Source organism: Trifolium pratense, linkage group LG1 (assembly GCF_020283565.1).
Source record: "Trifolium pratense cultivar HEN17-A07 linkage group LG1, ARS_RC_1.1, whole genome shotgun sequence".
Taxonomy (NCBI): Eukaryota; Viridiplantae; Streptophyta; class Magnoliopsida; order Fabales; family Fabaceae; genus Trifolium; species Trifolium pratense.
This window is the reverse complement of record NC_060059.1, coordinates 29,610,893-29,630,021: the sequence shown is the minus strand read 5'-3', so window position 1 is coordinate 29,630,021 and position 19,129 is coordinate 29,610,893. Positions and strand designations below refer to the sequence as shown.

The window sequence follows — 19,129 nt, the reverse complement described above, 5'->3', positions numbered from 1 at the left end:
CACAATTATCTCATGTCTTAACTTTGCTTAAATCTTGTCTTTACCATGTAATTACACCTAAAACTTAATAAAATAGTCTAAAATATTATTACTAATTAAAAACTTAATATGACCAAATGTCATCGACCTCTCAATTTAAAAACACATCATATTTATAATTAGGGACTCTACAACTCGTTGATGACCCTCTCCTCCTAATGATGACCTTTCCCACAGGGGTGGCTCCGTCTAATGGATAACTGTTTCCAACAGAAATTATGTAACTAGGTGCACCTAGACCATTATATGTTTGCAGTGTGGAGTTTGTATGTTTGGTTTCACACGCAAGTTTCATCATCTTATGGGTTCCCTGAATTGCTAATTCCATATGCTTCATCAATGAGAATTGAGTACATGAACTGCTCTTTCATCTTAGCCATCCATGTTTTCCCAAGTTGCCTCATTGACTCCCATATTTTCCCACTACACCAGCACTATTTGTCTAGCCTTTTAACACTGTTGTCAAGGGACTATAGCGCTCTGACCAAAATTCTTCCCATAATAAGTTCTTAGGCTTAGTGGCAGAGTCAGAAAAATTATAGAGTATGGGCAAAATTTCACATGTGACATAATATATAGGCTTAACTATACATTTGGTCTCTTACGTTTATTTTAGGTTTCAATTTAGTCCCTTACGTTTAAAAAGTATCAATTTGGTCCCTTACGTTTATTTTAGGTTTCAAGTTGGTCCTTTCCGTCAATTTTGTCACATGTGGCAGTCAATTTGCATACGTGGACTGACACGTGACACTTGGACACGCTGACACGTGTACTATTCAAACGGTGTTAGTGACAAAACTAACGGAAAGGACTAACTTGAAACTTAAAATAAACGTAAGGGACCAAATTGATACTTTTTAAACGTAAGGGACCAAATTGAAACCTAAAATAAACGTAAGGGACCAAATGTGTAGTTAAACCTAATATATAAATAGTCCAACAAAAAATATCGCCCAGGCTTGCTGGGCCTTGGCTCCGCCCATGCTTAGGCTCTGACAAAATTATCCATCATGAGCACTCTATAACGAGCATCTGCAGCTACATCATCCTTGTTACAATCTAAAATTCATAATCAATGAATTTATGGAGCCAAGATCATTGATCATAATTCATAACCAATAATCTTTTTTTTTGAAGAAGCTAAATTGGCCCACCCAAACTGGCGCCAGAGAGAATCGAACCTTAGACCTCAAGAGGAGCACACTCCCAGGTCCCAAGCCAATTCATAACCAATAATCTAATAAGCTTCTTAAACTCTTCTGATCAGGTTTAACATTGAATTTATGACTAAAGGAGGAAGTATCTACACTTTGCTAAAGCTTTAGTGATTGCAAATAACTCTATTGAGAAATAAGCAAAAGGATGACCCTGGTGTCTGATCAGTCCCAGAAGGATCAATTTCAACATGTTAAAGGTCCCAAATTCCATCATAATCAAAATAATTAGCAATAACATTTCAACCATTTCATAAGTGTTCATCATAGATAATAGTGCAAGCTAAATACTAACAATAAGACATAGATGAAAGTGATCACCATAGTCATGTCATTACAGAAACCATTATTAACAAGTTATAAAATAACACTTCATAGTAGTAATGTTTTATAGATAACCAAGTTTGAAGTTAACATCACTGTTGCATCCATGCTTCATTCTTTCCTAACGACGTGCAACCTTAGCATTTCTATTGCTTCATTGTGGTCACGCAACACAATTTCACACAAGCATGTATCATTTTCACTGATATTGCTCATTTTACAAAATTCTACCCACCCTTTCACCACGCATCGGCCGTTTGTCCATGTACGTACTTTTCCTCTCTTTTCGATATGGTTTGGGTTCATCTGTGGCAGCATATGATGATAGTCTTCTAGGTCATTGCTTTGAAGATCCTAAAAAATGGATAGATGCAAGTCGAATATCGATTTATCAGCACAATAAAAGTGAACATCAGTTCATAATTGCGAAAAATGGAAGGTCAGATTAGAATTGTACCTTGCAGTCGCAACATACAAGGTTGATATATTTTGTGAAGCAAAGACAGAAATCCTTAATAATATTCGTTGGAATGTGCTGCAAAAGCCGAAAGCGATGCCATAAGTACATAAAAGAAGGAACATGTAACAATTGTAAATTATGAAATATTGCAACTACTTGAAGAATTATACCAATTCATTGGGTCTGTAACGAAGAAGTTTCACGATGAAGTGTGGATTTCCTGGTTGGACATACATTTCAGCATTAATTTCATCATGTTCAAGTTTTGAATCTGCAGTGCTGCTTCCAATGTCCCCTGAACCAAAATAAATCATCAAGTAAATGCTGATTCATGTATGCACAAATGCATATAAAAATGAAACAACAAAATTGTATATTTTTTCTTTCTTGATTATGATGTGAAACTTACAATGTTTGCATGTTCTACTATGTTGAGGTTCACTTTCACTAAATTTCTCGTACACTTCTTCGTTCTCTTCTTCGTCTTCTTCTTCTTTAATTATGTACTCATCATGCTCTTCCTCGTCATCATCAGCAAAATCGTCATCGTCATCATCATCATCATCATCATCATCATCATCATCTTCTTCTTCTTCATCATCATCTTCCTCTACCATTATATCATCATCAGCAGCAGCAGCAGCAGCATCACCACCATCGTCATTTTCATGATTCTCCATCATATTATTGTTTTCCTCCTCATCTATTTCCTTCATCTTTTCACACATTGATGAGAATTCAAGGATTTTGAACTTGAACACATTATTTTCAACATGTGTAAAAAAAAGGAAGTCATTTTCCTCTAAAGAATTTTCTTCTCTGAATCGCTTCCAACCATCCTCAAAATAATGCTTGATACCAATACGACGTGATTTTACATTCCAATCTCTTCCTCTATGATCTCTGAGGATAAAATCCCTAATTACTTTCCTTTTTGAATGCATTAGCTTCACAAAAGCAACTGGGATAAGCTGCAATATATTAAAATAGATGATGAAAATCAATGTTACTTAAGAGTTAAGATATCATATAGTTAATAGCTACTGGATCACATATTATTTTCAGTGAACTTAATAATTCATTCAATGTGTTACAAATACAATGTTGTAAATATCATGCAAGTGTCCACTGGAGGAAAGTGCTAAAGCTTTGGCGTTCCGTATATTAGTATACTCTGGGACCATATTCGATGCAGTCAGAAAGAGGTGACCGCAGTGCATTCGGTCAAATCTTAAAATCTGGACCGTCTGATCACGGTCCAGATGTCCTGACTGCATGCGGTGCGACTGCACACAATCCAATTCCGTATACTTTGCGGTGGAAGAAGTATTAATAAGAATAAGAAATTACCATTCTGTCAGAGTGCTTCTCTGTGAGGAAGACTTTGAAGAAGTCAGGGAACTCCTTAGCAGTGTTAGTCATAATTTGGTTATCTGAAAAATGGCAATAATGAAATTCTTAGAAGATCTGAAAACTCAACAATTTTTTTATAATAAAAAATAATGTGTTAAAATAAATTGCTGAAGGAATTGAAATAATAGAAAACATGTAATATCAAAATATATACATACTTCAATCAGTATAAACAAGGACTCTAGTCAATTCAATATCCTAATTCATTTGACTATTTCTGATAAAAGGACCATGCATAATATTTTAATTTCCAAAATCCAGAGATTAAATCAGAATATACAAGGTTACTCAAAAAAAAAAAAAAAAGAATATACAAAGTTGTCAAACTTCAAATTTTACGTAAAAATATAAAAAAGTCTTGTATATTATATACTAATAATATACATATATAACACCATTAAGACAATAAAAATTCAAAATTATAACTCCATAATAAAAAATAAAATAAATAAGCAAATAAACAAAATAAAGCAAAATAATACTAGATATGATGAAACTATATAAATAATTAAATCACACACATAACATGAAAAGAACATTAGTTCATAAACATCTTCACTTCTTCCTACACTGTCACCCCTTTTCCAATTTTTAAAAAATTTACAGATTAAAAGTACCAATTTAAGTAAATATACAAAAAAAAAAAAAATTCTAGTAAAGGTCTACTTAAAGAAGAAGAAAAAAGATTAAATTCTTTTACCTTAGTATAATAAGCAAGGAATGATGAGATGAGAGTAAGCTTGAGGTTTGAAATGAATGGAAGAGACACTAAGTGGAAGATGCATTAGATGCTTAGAGATATCACTCATTCTTCTTTCCTTTGTTGAATAAATGTTGGTAGGAATTAGTCATTTTCATTTTCCACAAATCTATCATTATTATTCTCTGTTTTAGGAAACTCATTGATCTTTGTATGAGGTAAACATTTTCCTTAATAGAGATGATATGATGCATGTGCTGTATGTATGCAAGCATCAATAGTAAAAGTTTGTAGTATGTTATCAAAGCCTAAGTGGTCCTTCTCAAATACTACTTTTGTATATACTATAAGCCATTCATTATCGTCCATTTGATGATTTCCTGATTTTGGATACATAAATAATACATTGATGTTAAATTGGGTTTCCTCTCTTATATTCATAATAATTTAATACAATGATCAATTTAAGAAAGAAAAAATGATAAATTTGTAATTTAATACCTCTGAAAAGTAACTTTGCCTAAAATGCATTACTTTATGACGTTTTCTCTTTAAGCCCCATGGTTCTTTTTCCCCTCTGAAATTTACTTTTTTGCCCTTTAATAAAAACTTCGGTTGCTACGAACCGAATTTTTTTTGCCTTGAAAAAAAAAACGGTTTCTGTTAACTGAATTTTTCCTGAATTTGAACTAGAAAAAACTTCCTATTTCTGCGAACCGAAGTTTTTAGCAAGGGTAAAATTGAAATATTTGGGGTATAAAAGATACATGGGGAGGCCTGGAGAGAAAACATCTTTATTTTTTAGTCAAGTAAACTAGCATCTTTATTGGGCTTATGCATATGGAGTCTAGAGGCCCATTTTTTAAGGCTTTTATTTTAAAACATTTGCTCTTTAGACTCCCATATTGTTCACAGACCCCCGAATTTCTAAAATTGCCCTGAACACTGTTTAGAAGATATGTTCCAATGGGTCAGAAATTTATCTTCCGCTGACTTAGGCCAACTTCAATGGAAGTTTCTTCAATCCAATTTGCCAACTCTGTAGAACGAAAAAGTAAAAAAGGTAATGCTTTAACCGTTGGGGTTGGGTTTTGCCATGCTGGACTGCATGGTTGCGTAATCAAGCAACTTCGTGAAGCAATGTATTGACACAATTGTGGACAAAAAATTATTATTATTATTATTATATTAGATTATAAAGAAAAAAAAAACAGGATTTTATATATTAAGAGACAAATAAATATTTTTAAAGAAACTTATAAAAAATTATTAATAAAAACAAAAGGAACTTATATAAAAATACTAGTATGATTTTTCAATTTTACATTAGAAAAATAGACTAATGCTACGATAGACCACCTTCACAAGTGGTCCACCGTGGATAAGTGATCTACCGAATATGAATTTTACGAAATTTATTGTTAGATTGAAAGTTTATATCGTATAAATCATTCATAATTTTTTTAATTTTTTTTAAAATAATTTGATATGTTATTGAGATCCATCAAGATTTACGTTATTTAATAAACCGTTAATCTTGACGTGTCTCAATAACATATCAAATGATTTTCAATTTTTCTAAATTTTTTTATGGATGATTTATATGATATAAACTTTGAATCCAACGATAAATTTTATAAAATTCGTATACGTTATAATTTTATTTATTACTGATCTACCATAAACCACTTAACGAACGATGCCTAGAAAAATAATCTTCTTAACAAGTATGTTGTGTGGAACAGAAAAAGCCACATCAGTCTTTCACTCAGCTGAACTGTGAAACAATGTCTTCTTCCTTTGTTGCCAAACTCACCTCGCTACCTTTTTCTCACTCTCTTTCCATTCGATCTTCTTCATCACAAGGTAGTTAGTTACACACTCTTCTCTTTCTCTGCATGCAACCTTTCTTCAATTCTCTTTTCTCATATCTTCTTCTTTTTGAAGCAGATGCTGCTACTTCAAAACAGGACTGGAGAAAAAGGTCCAAACCTATTCCACCAGGTGGAACCTATCCAGCAAAAGATCAATGCAGGTATATCTCATTGTTTCGTTCATTTTCTCTTTCAATTTACACTTTGTTTGGAAAAAATAGCGGATAGCTGATAAGATAGTCTATATAGTTGATGAACTTATAGCTTATAGTATAACTGATAAACTATATCTTATAGCAGATAAGTTAGTTGATTGAATTTGTAGTGTTCGACTGTTTGGTAAAATTAGCATTTGAACTAGCTTATAGATATAAAATGACATAAGAAAGATATTTTTAATTAATGTTTAATTTGTTTAATCAAGATGACAGGGGTATAATTGGAAGAAAAAAATGATAAGTCATAAGCTTTAAGCTATAAGCCAGTAAAATAAGCTATAAACTCATGAGGATAAAGGGTTACCAAACAAGTCTTTTTTTTTTTTTTCTTTTTCAAAATGAGCTTATAAGTTATAAGCTATAAGACATAAGCTCAAAATTTGGCATTGCTACACAGGTGTTCCTTTGTTACAATTTTCCTTGTGAATTGAGTTTTATTCATTCTTGTTTTGTGACAGCCGTTGTGGGTTGTGTGACACATATTATATTGCTCATGTTAAGAGTGCTTGTGCTTTCTTGGGAGATGGAATGTCTAAGATTGAAGTAAGTCTTTTTTTTTTAATTTTATTTATTTACCCTTTTAATTTAATTTATTTTGGATATATAAGCTTGGTGGAAGCTTCAAATTGATTATCTTAACGAGTGATGCTTATCCATGTCATGCCAATTAGACTCATCTATCTAGTTGAAAATTTGTGTTTTTTGTTTTTGAACCCATTATATGATATGAAGAGACTTATTGGGAAAAACACCCAAGATGCACCTTAAAAAAGATAAGAATATGGTATCAGAATCTATCCATTCGTGCCATTCAAACCATGTCTCGCTATTGGGAAAAACCCAAGTCTCGCTATGAAAAGAGATAAGGCCTTGGAATTTATAGACACCTGTTATGTTACGGGCCCTGAGCCGGTTAAATAAGGATAAGTTAGGAAAATGTAAAAACCTAATAGGACTTGAAATTGAAAGAAAAAAAAGATATACATAATAGAGCACAACAGCTCCTTCTTGAAGGAAAAGAACCCTTTTCTACTCCGGCTAAGGTTTTATGTTTGCTATTTCACAAAGTTACCTAAAAAGTGATTTTATTTTGGGCCAAAACTATGTTGCTGAAGCACAGTATCATATCAATTTGTGTGCACCTAGCGGAAACAACCAATTAGCTAGTCATTCTAATGTAGAAGGATCCTGCATTTGTACCGGCTTTACTTTTTGTGGCAAAACACTTCACTATGCAAGCACATTGTATTTGTCAAAACTGATAAGAAGTTATATCAAATTGAAATTTCAATATGCAGCAGTTATTTGTTTGTGATTTCAGCATTAAATTTAACTTTATATTTTGTATGTCTAATTCAAGCGTCACCTTAATATTCTTATAAGCATGATGTATGGATGATGGGAGATTTCATAACAGATATAACTACATCCAAAAAATTACAAAAGTTTCTACAAACCAAAATTTATCCGATGTTATATAATTCTTTTTCCATTTCAGAAATTGGAACCTGTTGTTCATGGTAGAGGGAGAAAAACTGATACCTTAGATGAGACTTACTTAGGGGTCTATGAGGAACTGTTATATGCTCGCAAACTTAACCCTGTCGAAGGTATATTCTACGCTTGCTTTATTTCCTCATTCTTATGAGTATGAATGTATGACGCTAAATCAATTTTGAGTATCTGAGTAGAGTGTATTTATTTTGCTTTAGTTTCAGAGTTGAAACTAACGTTTTGTCTGGTCTTGAATGTTATCGATATTCTGTTTATTGATATTTGTTTCAAGACTAAATTTTACTTGTAATATTCAATTATTCATTGTGTTCATAGGAGCTCAATGGACTGGTATAGTAACAACAATTGCAATTGAAATGCTTAAATCAGGCATGGTTGAAGCTGTCATTTGTGTACAAAGGTATCAGAAAGAATCTACATGTTTTGATTCGAGAAATGTATCTTAATGTCTTTCATTCTTAAATCTTACTTTGTTTTCTTTGTAAATAACTTTGACGTAATTTTGTATATCATAGTGATCCTGATGACAGATTTGCTCCCAGACCTGTTTTAGCAAGGTTTGCATCTTGGCATTTCAGTTTTAAATGAACCAGTTAATAATAACTATAGCTCACTATTTGTTTATTAAAATACTTAATTTGCTTACTTCCGAAATTTATCGCAGGACACCAGAAGAAGTGTTGGCTGCTAAAGGTGTCAAGCCAACATTATCTCCTAACCTTAATACCCTTGCGCTTGTTGAGGTGTGTTAATCCCTTCCTGTTGTAGAATGTGTCATATAAGTACCGTCTATGTCTTTCGATATCATGTTGAAACAAATCTTCATGCAAATAAAATCATCTATTCATTCATAAAAGATACCTTTTTATATCCTTACGTTACTGTTTGAATTTTCATTATTGACAGGCTGCAGGTGTGAAGCGTCTTCTTTTCTGTGGTGTAGGCTGCCAGGTGCAAGGTACTACCGAGTACCGACCCCTACTGTAACAATGTATTCAATGCTAGTTTCCTGTCCCTTTCTTCACTATGACTGCTTATGTTGTAATGCAGAATAATTTCTTCAATTGCAGCACTAAGATCCGTGGAACACCACTTGAATTTGGATAAGCTCTATGTATTAGGCACAAATTGTGGTATGCAGGTCTTGTATTTTCTATAAATCATTTTTTTTTAATGTTTTGAATATATTTGACTGATTCTAAAATTCTTATTCCACACAGTGGACAACGGAAATAGGGCAGGGCTGGATAAATTTCTAAACGCTGCGAGTGATTCACCTGAAACAGTTCTCCATTATGAGTTTATGCAAGATTACAAGGTTTTCTCCTGAAACTCCTGTTTTATTTAGTGCAAGCAAGCGGCTGAATGTACCATCCTGTTTCGATAAATAAATTAATTAAGTGCTTATGTATAACAACAATATATGCTATTTCTATAACAAAATATAAAATAAAGTCAAACTGTTTTTTCGTATAAGATATAAGCTGTTTTCGTATGCTTTTCAATATGCTCTCTCAAACAGAACAAGTGCTTATATCAGTAGATAAGCTCAAATAAGCCAATCAAAAGAGGCCCTAAGAAAATGAAAGGGTGTACTTAAAGTAAAAAGGACTATCATAGTAACTAGGAATAGCCGACGCAGTTAGTAACAGTAGATTAAATTGAACAATTTCTTATACCAACTTATTCATTTGGAGTAATGGTTTAGTAAAGCCACTTGCTTTATCGCTAAGGTTATATTGCCTTGCTCAGTTTTTGTTTCCACTCCTTCGCAGGTTCACTTGAAGCATTTGAACGGTCGTATTGAAGAGGTAAAATGAAACATCCTTATTTTAGTATGTCCACTGATTCACAAACAAAAAAAGTTTCATTAAGTTTCAAATTTTAACTTGAACAGGTTCCTTATTTCTGTCTACCAGCAAATGATTTAGTTGATGTTATTGCTCCATCTTGCTACAGGTTATTTGTTCGCTTACTCTCTCTCAAGAGTAACGAGTTTGTTTTTGGTTCAATTTCTTATTTGTTCCTTCATTTTATGTTGCACTAATTAGTCAGAATCTCTCTTTCTTCTACAGCTGTTTTGACTATACGAATGGTTTAGCAGTAAGTCCTCGTCTTCTCCACTGTCTTGTCTTTCTAACATGCGATTTGAACTTGGGATGACCTAGTTATTTACTTCTACTTGTTTACTTGTATACAAATTTTCCCATTTAATTTCTTAACCGTCAGTTTTTTCATGTTAAAAACTATCATTTTATTAGACGGTGTAAAATTTTCAGGACTTGGTTGTTGGATATATGGGCGTGCCAAAATATTCCGGAGTCAGCATGACACAACATCCACAATATATTACTGTCAGGTAAAGCTAATTTTAAGATAACTAAGTCTCATTTTGCACTTTCTGTTGGTCTACATATTTTATTGAATTGTGATACATATATGTTAATGTCCCTAAGAAATTATGCATTACTGTTTCTTCAAGGAATACAGTTTTGTTAAGTTAAGTCTGTATATTTTGTTCTTGAAATGACAGGAATGAGCGTGGAAGAGAGATGTTGAGTCTAGTAGAGGATTTACTAGAGATTACTCCAACAACGGATTCCGTAAATTCTCAGCTTTGTTGCTTTTAAGAATACTTTCTCTTCCGTAAAAAGAAGTGTGTAATTTTTGTTGTATTATTCAGGGGGATAGGCGACCATTTGTCATGGAGACTGTTAAGGCCGATGATAAAGCTAAATTAGGTATGCTTAATATTCATTTTATAATGTAGTTGTTTTGTAGAAGTTTCTGTTACTCTTTTTTGGTCTTCGACATAGATCCGACATTTGGTGCTTGACCCTGGACCAATGTTGAAAATAGTAGTCTGTTCAAATTATGCTATGCTATAACGCCAGTATGGCCGCTATTTTACAACACTGCTCTTGACCTCATGTTTAAATACGTCAGTTATGAATATTTTCTTTTTGATGATATTAGATTATGTGGATTTATCTCTCTCCACGGGAGAATGTAAAGTTACCATGTTACCTCGAGTATCTTTTACCTTGAGTATCTCTTCTCTATTTGTTTTGATCAACACTGAACATTTGATTATTTTTTGTTGGAATGACTTATTTGATTAGGAAAAGGTCCTTCTCAGCCTGCGCCAAGATTTGTTGGAAACTTGCTGGCTTTTATACTAAATTTGGTAAAAAAAACTCTTGAACAATTTTTCCATTGACACACACGCACACACTACATGAACAACATAATAATATTTTTGTTTCTTGGCTTTACCTTTTATGTTCAGGTCGGTCCAAAGGGCATTGAATTTGCACGATATTCGCTTGATTATCATACCATTCGGAACTATTTATACGTAAATCGGCTGTGGGGAAAGGAAAGGTACGTAGAATAATTTATTTATGGCTAGCCTCCCTTCGATGCAAAAGTATGATTTGTTTATGTTGTTGAAACAAATGATTGCAGGGCTGATAGGCACATGCCTACATATGCAAAGAAAATTGTGGAAATGTACAACAAAAATGGTGAAATTGAAAAGATGCTCTCTGAGAAGTGACTCTAAAGGATTATATGTTCCAATCAATGGCATAGGTGTGACTTCAAAATGTGCATTGAGTCTCTTTTCATTTTGCATTCTACTCATTTTGAATCATCATCAAGTCATAACTTTGTGTCTAGCTGGATTAGTACTGTAAATATAAACTGTCGATAATAAGCTTTAGGCCTATATATATATATAGTTGTATGAACTTTTATGGTTGTATACAATACAAGGAGATTTTTTTTTAATCATGGCTATAAACCACAAACCATTATATACATTTTGTGAAACTTCAACTTAATAAATGACTAAATGTATTCTGGTGTTTCATAAGCACTTATTGTTTGACACCACTAATGCTGGATTCTATATTCTTTGAACATTATGTTTTTTTTGTGTCAAAATATCATCCGAGAGAACCCGACATGCCAATGAATTTACCAACATAATCACCGATCTTTGATGTAGCAATAGCACATATGAACACACTGCAGAGAAATCTATAAAGAACGCAACATTTAACATGGTTCGACAACTTTTACTTGTACTGAAACACATTAATAGTATTCACTATTCAAATAAGGGCTTATATGATTATATGATTGTATAACTCGCTTATGTTAGAATTGGCCTCAAATAAGATTATATGATTGTATAACTCGCTTAACATGAATTCACCCTTTAAATTTATAGCTAAGTTTTCTATACTATCTCATTATACTTCTGAGATTTATACATAACAATAGTCATTATGTCATGGTCAATTTTAGGATTAGAAAACCTGCTTTGGCATCCAACTTTTTCCTACTAATTGTGTGTTCTAAACCTGATCTACATTTGGCATATTGACCATATGTTTTCCACGTAGTATTGAGATTAATTTTGTTTTCTTTTGCTTATAAACCTATTGGAAAACCTTCCTTTTAAGGTTTTCTGGTGCCAATACTCATGAAGAAGTTCATGATTCAACATTAAACATGTGCAGATAAGGGAGGTAGAATAAGATAAACTATCTTATCTTGTTATTATCACTTGTTTGATGAACCAATAATTAGTCTATGCACCATTGCAATTACTCACAATTTGCCATATGACATGATGTCTTACATCTTCAGATGGATAGTTTTGCTTGTGGTATGGACAGTAGTAAAGGTCTGGGCCATATCAAAATCCTTGCTTTAGAATTAGAACTTTAAATATTATTTACTTAATACTCGTCAAGGTGTTGGTGAGTCCGGGAGAGTGCGGAAGAAATAACGGGTCAAATATTTCAAGACCATAAAAGAGGAAGACACCACATATTCACCCAAAATCTTAAGGTATTAGGTTAATGAGTCACCTCTTTTATAAATCCAATACCAAGATCCACTCCCGCTTAGGCCTGGCAATAAAACTCATACCCGTGGGTACCCGCCCAAACCCTACCCGGTTTGTCGAGGAAAACCCGAGTTGACTGGGTTTGGGTTTTTCCCGATTTCAAAAGATGGGTTTGGGACGGGTAATGGGGACATTGATACCCACCCCGAACTCGTCCCCAAACCCGCCCCGCTTATACTAAAATTAGATTTTACCTATTTTACATTAGAAACCCTCAAACAATCTCTTAAATTACATTCATATGTTTATTTTTATTTTTAATTTGAGTATTAAATAAACCATTTTCTCTATTTCTTTTCTTTATTTAAAAAAATATTGTTGAAACAAAATAATTTTGGTCAGTTCTAGCATCAAGTGGTTTCAGCCTTCTCCCGATCGCAGTTATGGGGATCAAACCATGGTCCTCCCTACCAAGTCCAACAACCATCACGCTGGACCAACTAACGACCGAGATAAGATTGATAAAAGAAAAAAGAAGGAAAGAAACTACACCGGGAGAGAACGAATGCTTAAGAAGTCCATCGGTAAGGTAATTTAGTGTTGTTTATAATTAAACTCACAAGATAACTTATACATTTTATGCCGGTTGTAGCTCATAAATATTATGTCTAACTGATTTATGTGTGTGTATATTATATACATCACCATTTTGTTCCCCTGAAGTGTAAATACATTCACAAATGACTATCTTATAATCATTTTAGTTCTCGAACATGTTTTTACGTAATCAATTTATCAAATGTGTTATTCGATGATCAATTTAGTACATAAAATTACAAACAAAACAGACACTAAAAATGTCTTTGCAATTTCAATACATTTAAAAACTGCGACGATAGCGCCTCACACGTTAGTAACCAAAATGATTAATTATTTGAATGTATCTAGTATACTGTAGGCTGTAGCACTCAAACAGTACTTAGTAAAATAAATTCTGCACAAAACATGGAGGAATGGGCTTTTGATGTTGATAGAAGAAGAAGAGGGGTGGTGCCACCCCATGTGTTTTCTTATGCGATGTCTATAATAGCTGCATAGCTTTTATGATAACATTGGAAGTTCTATAATGTGAGTAGACAAAATAATCAGAGATGTAGTGCATATTTCAGGCTGCATTTAATGTATATGGATTACACATTCTAATAGTAAATCTTTGTTCTTTGACATGAAACATTGAAGAAATCAATGTGTATAAATAGATGGGCTTTTTCTGTTCCCACAGATTTTGATAATTTCCCACTTGCATCTCTATGTGCTGCTAAGTACAGAACAGATGGGACACACACTGTTGATGGATTTTAACTGATTCAGAGTTCAGTTAGAAGGTAAGTAACGTATGATCAATGATTGTTCTGGTCCATAAACTCGAATGATATGTGATCAATTCGACTTTAGGAGAATTGAAGATTGTGTTCTCTCTCAATATCTTCTTATATTGACCTGATTTTGAATTAGTGTACCACAAAAGATTGAGGTATAGAGGTCAGCTAATCTATCCTAATGGCCCCAACTGTGTATTTTGTTTGATTTGTTCTCTTTTACCATGTTTCACATCAAATTTGGAACAGTATATATGTTTGACTTGACTTGACTTTTCTTTTTCTTTTTTATTTCTTTCTCACATTTTTTTATGCTATAAGTCTTCTATCATCATCACTTAAGGTAAGTCTCATTCTTAACCTCACTTACGTCTCAATAATCTATTGATTTGAACGTTATAGTATATATATATGTACACCACCACCATTGGACAACATCACTATCGTAGATTTTGATCAAATATACCACTACTTATAAAAACCTTTCTTCCTTTGATATTCAAAATATATCACAGTGAGATCCTCTATCTTTCTTGCATAATTTCAATGGTCATCTTTAAGAATATTGTTTTTAAAGATGGTAAAATTGACATTATTTGTCACATTGAACTTGATAAAAATGAGGTCTTGTTTAGGTTTTAAGACAATGTAATCAGTCTTTCTTAATTTTCTACTAATTGGTGTATAAATCCAACCTACTGTATCTCCATTGGTTCCTAAGTACTGAAATTATTGGTTTGATTGGTAATTCAAGCTCTGAAGCATTATAACCTCTGAACCAGCGCTTCAGCCTCTGAAGCAATGTAACCTCTGAACCTCACAACCTCTGAAGCTGATATAAGTTCTGAAGCTCTGAAGCTCTGTTTTGGTTCTGATACGCGTTTCTGTTTTACTTAGCTTTTTAGAGTTAGTTAGTTAGTTTTGTACAGTTGTAATTCAGTTACGTTTTGTTTGTCCTAGGTAGTTATGCAGTTACTTGCATTTGAAGTAACCACCTATTGTATATAAACAATTAAGGCCCTTTGTGGAAGAATAAGATTTTTACTTTTCCTTTATTCAATTTCTGCTTATTCTAAATTCATTCTTCATTCATCTTTCATCCTTCAGTGCTCTTTGTTTTGGGTTAATCCCCAACAAAGTGGTATCTAGAGCTTTCACGATCCAAGGGATCTTGATTCGGATCTTTCACCAAGAAAGAGAATCAAAGGTTGCAGTGATTCAATCATGGCTGGGAAGAGTAATTTCCATGCGAATTTGCCAATTCTTGATGGAAAGAACTGGGATACATGGGTCAAACAGATGAATGTGATATTCATTGTTCAAGAAGTGGATGAACAAGTGAAGACAGTTCTTGATCCATTACCAGCAAATGCAACAGCAGAACAGAGAGCAACGTTCAGAGAAGCACTGAAGAAAGATAGCAAAGCTCTATTTCTCATTCATCAATGTGTTGATGCCAAGGTATTTGAAAAGATTGCAGATTTCACAACGTCCAAAGAGGCTTGGGACACTTTGCAGAAGAGCTATGGTGGTGATGCAAAGGTCAAGAAAGTGAAATTGCAAGCCTTGAAGAGACAATATGAGCTGCTGGAGATGAAGAATGATGAGACAATTGCAGATTACTTCACAAGAGTGGTGACTCTCACCAATCAGATGAAGAATTGTGGAAGTAATCTTGCTGAACAGGAAACAGTGGAAAAGGTACTTAGAACTTTAACTTCAAAATTTGAGCACATTGTGGTGACAATTGAAGAAACAAAAGACTTAAGTGAAATCAAGATTGAAGACCTGCAGAGCACACTTGAGGCTCATGAGATGAAGCATGGTGGAAGAAACCATGGCAAAGAAGATGAGCAAGCTTTGTTTGTAAAGTTCAAAAAGTACCAAGATGACAAAAAGAAATGGCAGAAAAAGAAAGAGTTCAAGAAAGGGAAAGAAAGTGTTGAAGATAAGCCTGAATCCTCAAAAGAAAGAGGAGGGAAAAAGAAGAATTATCAAAAGAAGGATAAGAGCACCATTCAGTGTTACAATTGTGACAAATATGGTCACTATGCTAAAGAATGTAAGGCTCCTAAGAAGAACCTAAGTCAAAACAGTGGAGAAGAAGCAAATGTGGCACAGGATGATTCAACATCAGAAGATGATGTGAATTTCATGGTGACAATTACTGATGAAGCAGCAGATTCCATGGTTTGGTACTTTGATACAGGGTGCTCAAATCATATGACAGGGAATAGAAGCATCTTAACTGATTTTGACAAGTGTTTCAACACAAAGATCAGGCTAGCAGATAGCAATTCCATTGCAGCTGAAGGCATTGGAAATGTAGTGATACAGAGAAATAATGGAAGGAAAGCAGTGATTGAGAAAGTTCTATATGTGCCTGGTATGAAATGTAACTTGATGAGTGTAGGTCAGTTACTTGAGAAAGGGTTCAGGGTAGTGCTAGAAGATGAAGCACTGAAACTCTTTGATTCAAAGAACAGATTAATTCTGAAAACAGCACAAAGCAAGAATAGAACCTTCAAGAGTCAAATCAAAGCAATTGAAGCTGAATGCTTAGTTGCAACTGCTGAAAGTAAAGACAGTGACTTATGGCACAAGAGGTATGGTCATTTGAATTTCAAAGGCTTGTCTATGCTTAATTCAAAGAACATGGTGTTAGGACTGCCTAGTGTTATACCTCTAGTCGATACATGCACTGTATGTTTGTTAGGAAAACATCCTAGATCATCTTTTAAAAGTAACTTGCCTATGAGATCTAGTGAAGTGCTAAATGTTGTGCATTCTGATATTTGTGGACCAATTGATGTGTTATCAACTGGTGGAAACAAATATTTTATCACATTTGTTGATGAGTATTCAAGGATGATATGGCTATATCATATAAAGGCTAAAAGTGATGCATTTGAAGTGTTTAAGAAATTTAAAACACTGGTTGAAAAACAAAGTGACAAGTCAATAAAAGTGTTGAGAACTGATGGTGGAGGAGAATATACATCAAAGGAGTTTGAGAATTATTGCAAAGAGCAAGGCATAATTCATGAAATTACAGCACCATACACTCCTCAACACAATGGTCTTGCTGAGAGAAGGAATAGAACTATCCTGGATATGGCTAGAAGCATGGTAAAGCAGAAGGGTTTGCCACATAGATTTTGGGGTGAGGCAGTTTCTACTGCAGTATATATCCTAAACAGATGTCCTACCAAATGCTTAGACAAAGTGCCAGAAGCTATATGGAGTGGTTAAATTCCATCTGTGAAACACTTGAAGGTGTTTGGTTCCTTGAGTTACAAGCATGTGCCAGATGCAAAGAGAAAGAAGCTAGATGACAAAAGTGAACCTGTGATATTTGTTGGATATCATAGAACTGGTGCATATAGACTGTATAATCCCACATCAGACAAGATAGAGATCAGCAGAGATGTGAAAGTACTTGAGAATGAAAGCTGGGATTGGAAACAGAAATCTGTATCTAAGAAAACTTGTGAAGTGGACTTAGATGATGGATTAAGCAACATAGATGAACCAGTTACTTTTGTTAATCCAAATCAAGGTACTAATCATGAAGAAGATATGCACACCTCAAGTGATGATGATGATAGAGTTCATCTGACACCAAGACCTCACAGAGTTACTCAGATTCCAAGAAGGTTAGCAGATTGTGAAATGGTTCCAGATAATGCTGTAGACAATGAGGGTGACATTGTGCATTATGCTATGCTTGCAGACACTGAACCTTTAGATGTCAAGAGTGCACTAAAGAGTAAAGTGTGGTTAGAAGCAATGATTGATGAGCTGAAGTCAATTGAAAAGAATAAGACATGGGACCTGTGCAAGCTACCTTCAGAGAAAAGAGCAATTGATGTGAAGTGGGTGTACAAAGTGAAGCAAAATCCTGAGGGCCAAGTAGTCAAGTACAAGGCAAGGCTTGTGGCCAAAGGTTTTCTGCAAAAGCAAGGCCTAGACTATGATGAAGTATTCTCTCCTGTGGCAAGGCATGAAACTATAAGGCTGGTTATTGCACTAGCTTGTAGCAGAAGATGGCCTTTATTCCATTTAGATGTAAAGTCAGCGTTCTTAAATGGACCATTGGAAGAAGATGTATATGTCAAGCAACCACCTGGTTTTGAATTGAAAGGTAAAGAAGATAAAGTGCTGAAACTGAACAAAGCCCTGTATGGTCTGAAACAAGCTCCAAGAGCTTGGAACAAGAGAATTGACCAATTCTTTATTGTACAAGGATTTGTGAAATGTAGTGTGGAATATGGTGTGTATGTTAAACACAGTGAGAACAAGCATATGTTAATCATATGTTTGTATGTTGATGACTTGTTAGTGACTGGTAGCTCACTAGCAGAGATTGAAGATTTCAAATCACAGATGAAGAGTGAATTTGAAATGACCGATTTGGGAAAGCTCACCTATTTCTTAGGAATGGAGTTGTTATATACTGCAAAGGGGGTGATACTGCATCAAGCAAAATATGCCACTGAGATTTTGAGAAAGTTTGAAATGCTTGATTGCAATTCATCAGTCACACCTGCAGACACAAGACTTAAGCTAGAAATAGATGAAAACAGTGATACTGTGGACCCTACTATATTCAGACAATTGATTGGTTCACTAAGGTACTTGTGTCAAACTAGACCTGATATTAGCTATGCAGTTGGCTATGTAAGCAGGTTTATGAGCAAACCACTGAAGCCTCATCTACTGGGTGCCAAGAGGATACTCAGATACATCAATGGCACAATACACTATGGTGTGTTATTTCCATATTCAAAAGATAGTGTGAAACTTGAATTAAATGGATTCTCTGATGCTGATTGGTGTGGAGACAAAGTAGACAGGAGGAGTACAAGTGGTTATCTGTTTAAATTCCAAAATGCACCAGTCTCATGGTGTTCTAAGAAGCAGTCAGTGATTGCTCTCTCTAGCTGTGAAGCAGAATACGTTGCAGGATCCTTGGCTGCTTGTCAAGCTAATTGGCTACAATCACTTCTCAATGAAATGAAGATCATTGACAACATCACGGTAATGCTGAAGATTGACAACAAATCAGCAATTAACTTGGCTAAAAATCCTGTTAGTCATGGTAAAAGTAAACACATTGAGACAAGATTTCA

General features: G+C 34.1%; 2 protein-coding genes across 2 annotated transcripts; one reads left to right on the top strand and one right to left on the bottom strand.

The window, feature by feature from the left end:
- Positions 1-1,466: 1,466 nt before the first annotated feature.
- On the bottom strand, positions 1,467-4,322 carry LOC123900902 (B3 domain-containing protein REM20-like). Its single transcript, XM_045951544.1, has 6 exons — positions 4,151-4,322; positions 3,388-3,470; positions 2,447-3,008; positions 2,208-2,332; positions 2,035-2,112; positions 1,467-1,931 (listed from the first exon to the last, which is right to left on the bottom strand). Exons 2-6 carry the CDS (start codon positions 3,457-3,459, stop codon positions 1,689-1,691), a joined length of 1,080 nt encoding a protein of 359 aa, XP_045807500.1. The 5' UTR covers positions 3,460-3,470; positions 4,151-4,322; the 3' UTR covers positions 1,467-1,688.
- Positions 4,323-5,854: 1,532 nt separating this feature from the next.
- LOC123900743 (7-hydroxymethyl chlorophyll a reductase, chloroplastic) lies at positions 5,855-11,631 on the top strand. Its single transcript, XM_045951532.1, has 19 exons — positions 5,855-6,016; positions 6,101-6,185; positions 6,701-6,785; positions 7,741-7,852; positions 8,073-8,157; positions 8,273-8,314; positions 8,422-8,500; positions 8,664-8,715; positions 8,828-8,890; positions 8,978-9,075; positions 9,533-9,568; positions 9,655-9,716; positions 9,833-9,860; positions 10,037-10,116; positions 10,291-10,360; positions 10,441-10,498; positions 10,880-10,944; positions 11,047-11,141; positions 11,226-11,631. The coding sequence occupies exons 1-19, from the start codon at positions 5,938-5,940 to the stop codon at positions 11,314-11,316; spliced, it is 1,365 nt and encodes a 454-aa protein (XP_045807488.1). The 5' UTR covers positions 5,855-5,937; the 3' UTR covers positions 11,317-11,631.
- The last annotated feature ends 7,498 nt before the right edge of the window (positions 11,632-19,129 follow it).

Bases quoted from the DNA above. Each gene is read 5' to 3' on its own strand.
- LOC123900902 (XM_045951544.1), bottom strand. From the start codon at position 3,459: ATGACTAACACTGCTAAGGAGTTCCCTGACTTCTTCAAAGTCTTCCTC. The intron at 2,113-2,207 runs GTATAATTCTTC...CGGCTTTTGCAG, and splicing joins GTTACAGACCCAATGAATTG to CACATTCCAACGAATATTAT. The intron at 1,932-2,034 runs GTACAATTCTAA...TCCATTTTTTAG, and splicing joins TTGTATGTTGCGACTGCAAG to GATCTTCAAAGCAATGACCT.
- LOC123900743 (XM_045951532.1), top strand. From the start codon at position 5,938: ATGTCTTCTTCCTTTGTTGCCAAACTCACCTCGCTACCTTTTTCTCAC. The intron at 7,853-8,072 runs GTATATTCTACG...TTGTGTTCATAG, and splicing joins CAAACTTAACCCTGTCGAAG to GAGCTCAATGGACTGGTATA. The intron at 10,945-11,046 runs GTAAAAAAAACT...TTTTATGTTCAG, and splicing joins TGGCTTTTATACTAAATTTG to GTCGGTCCAAAGGGCATTGA.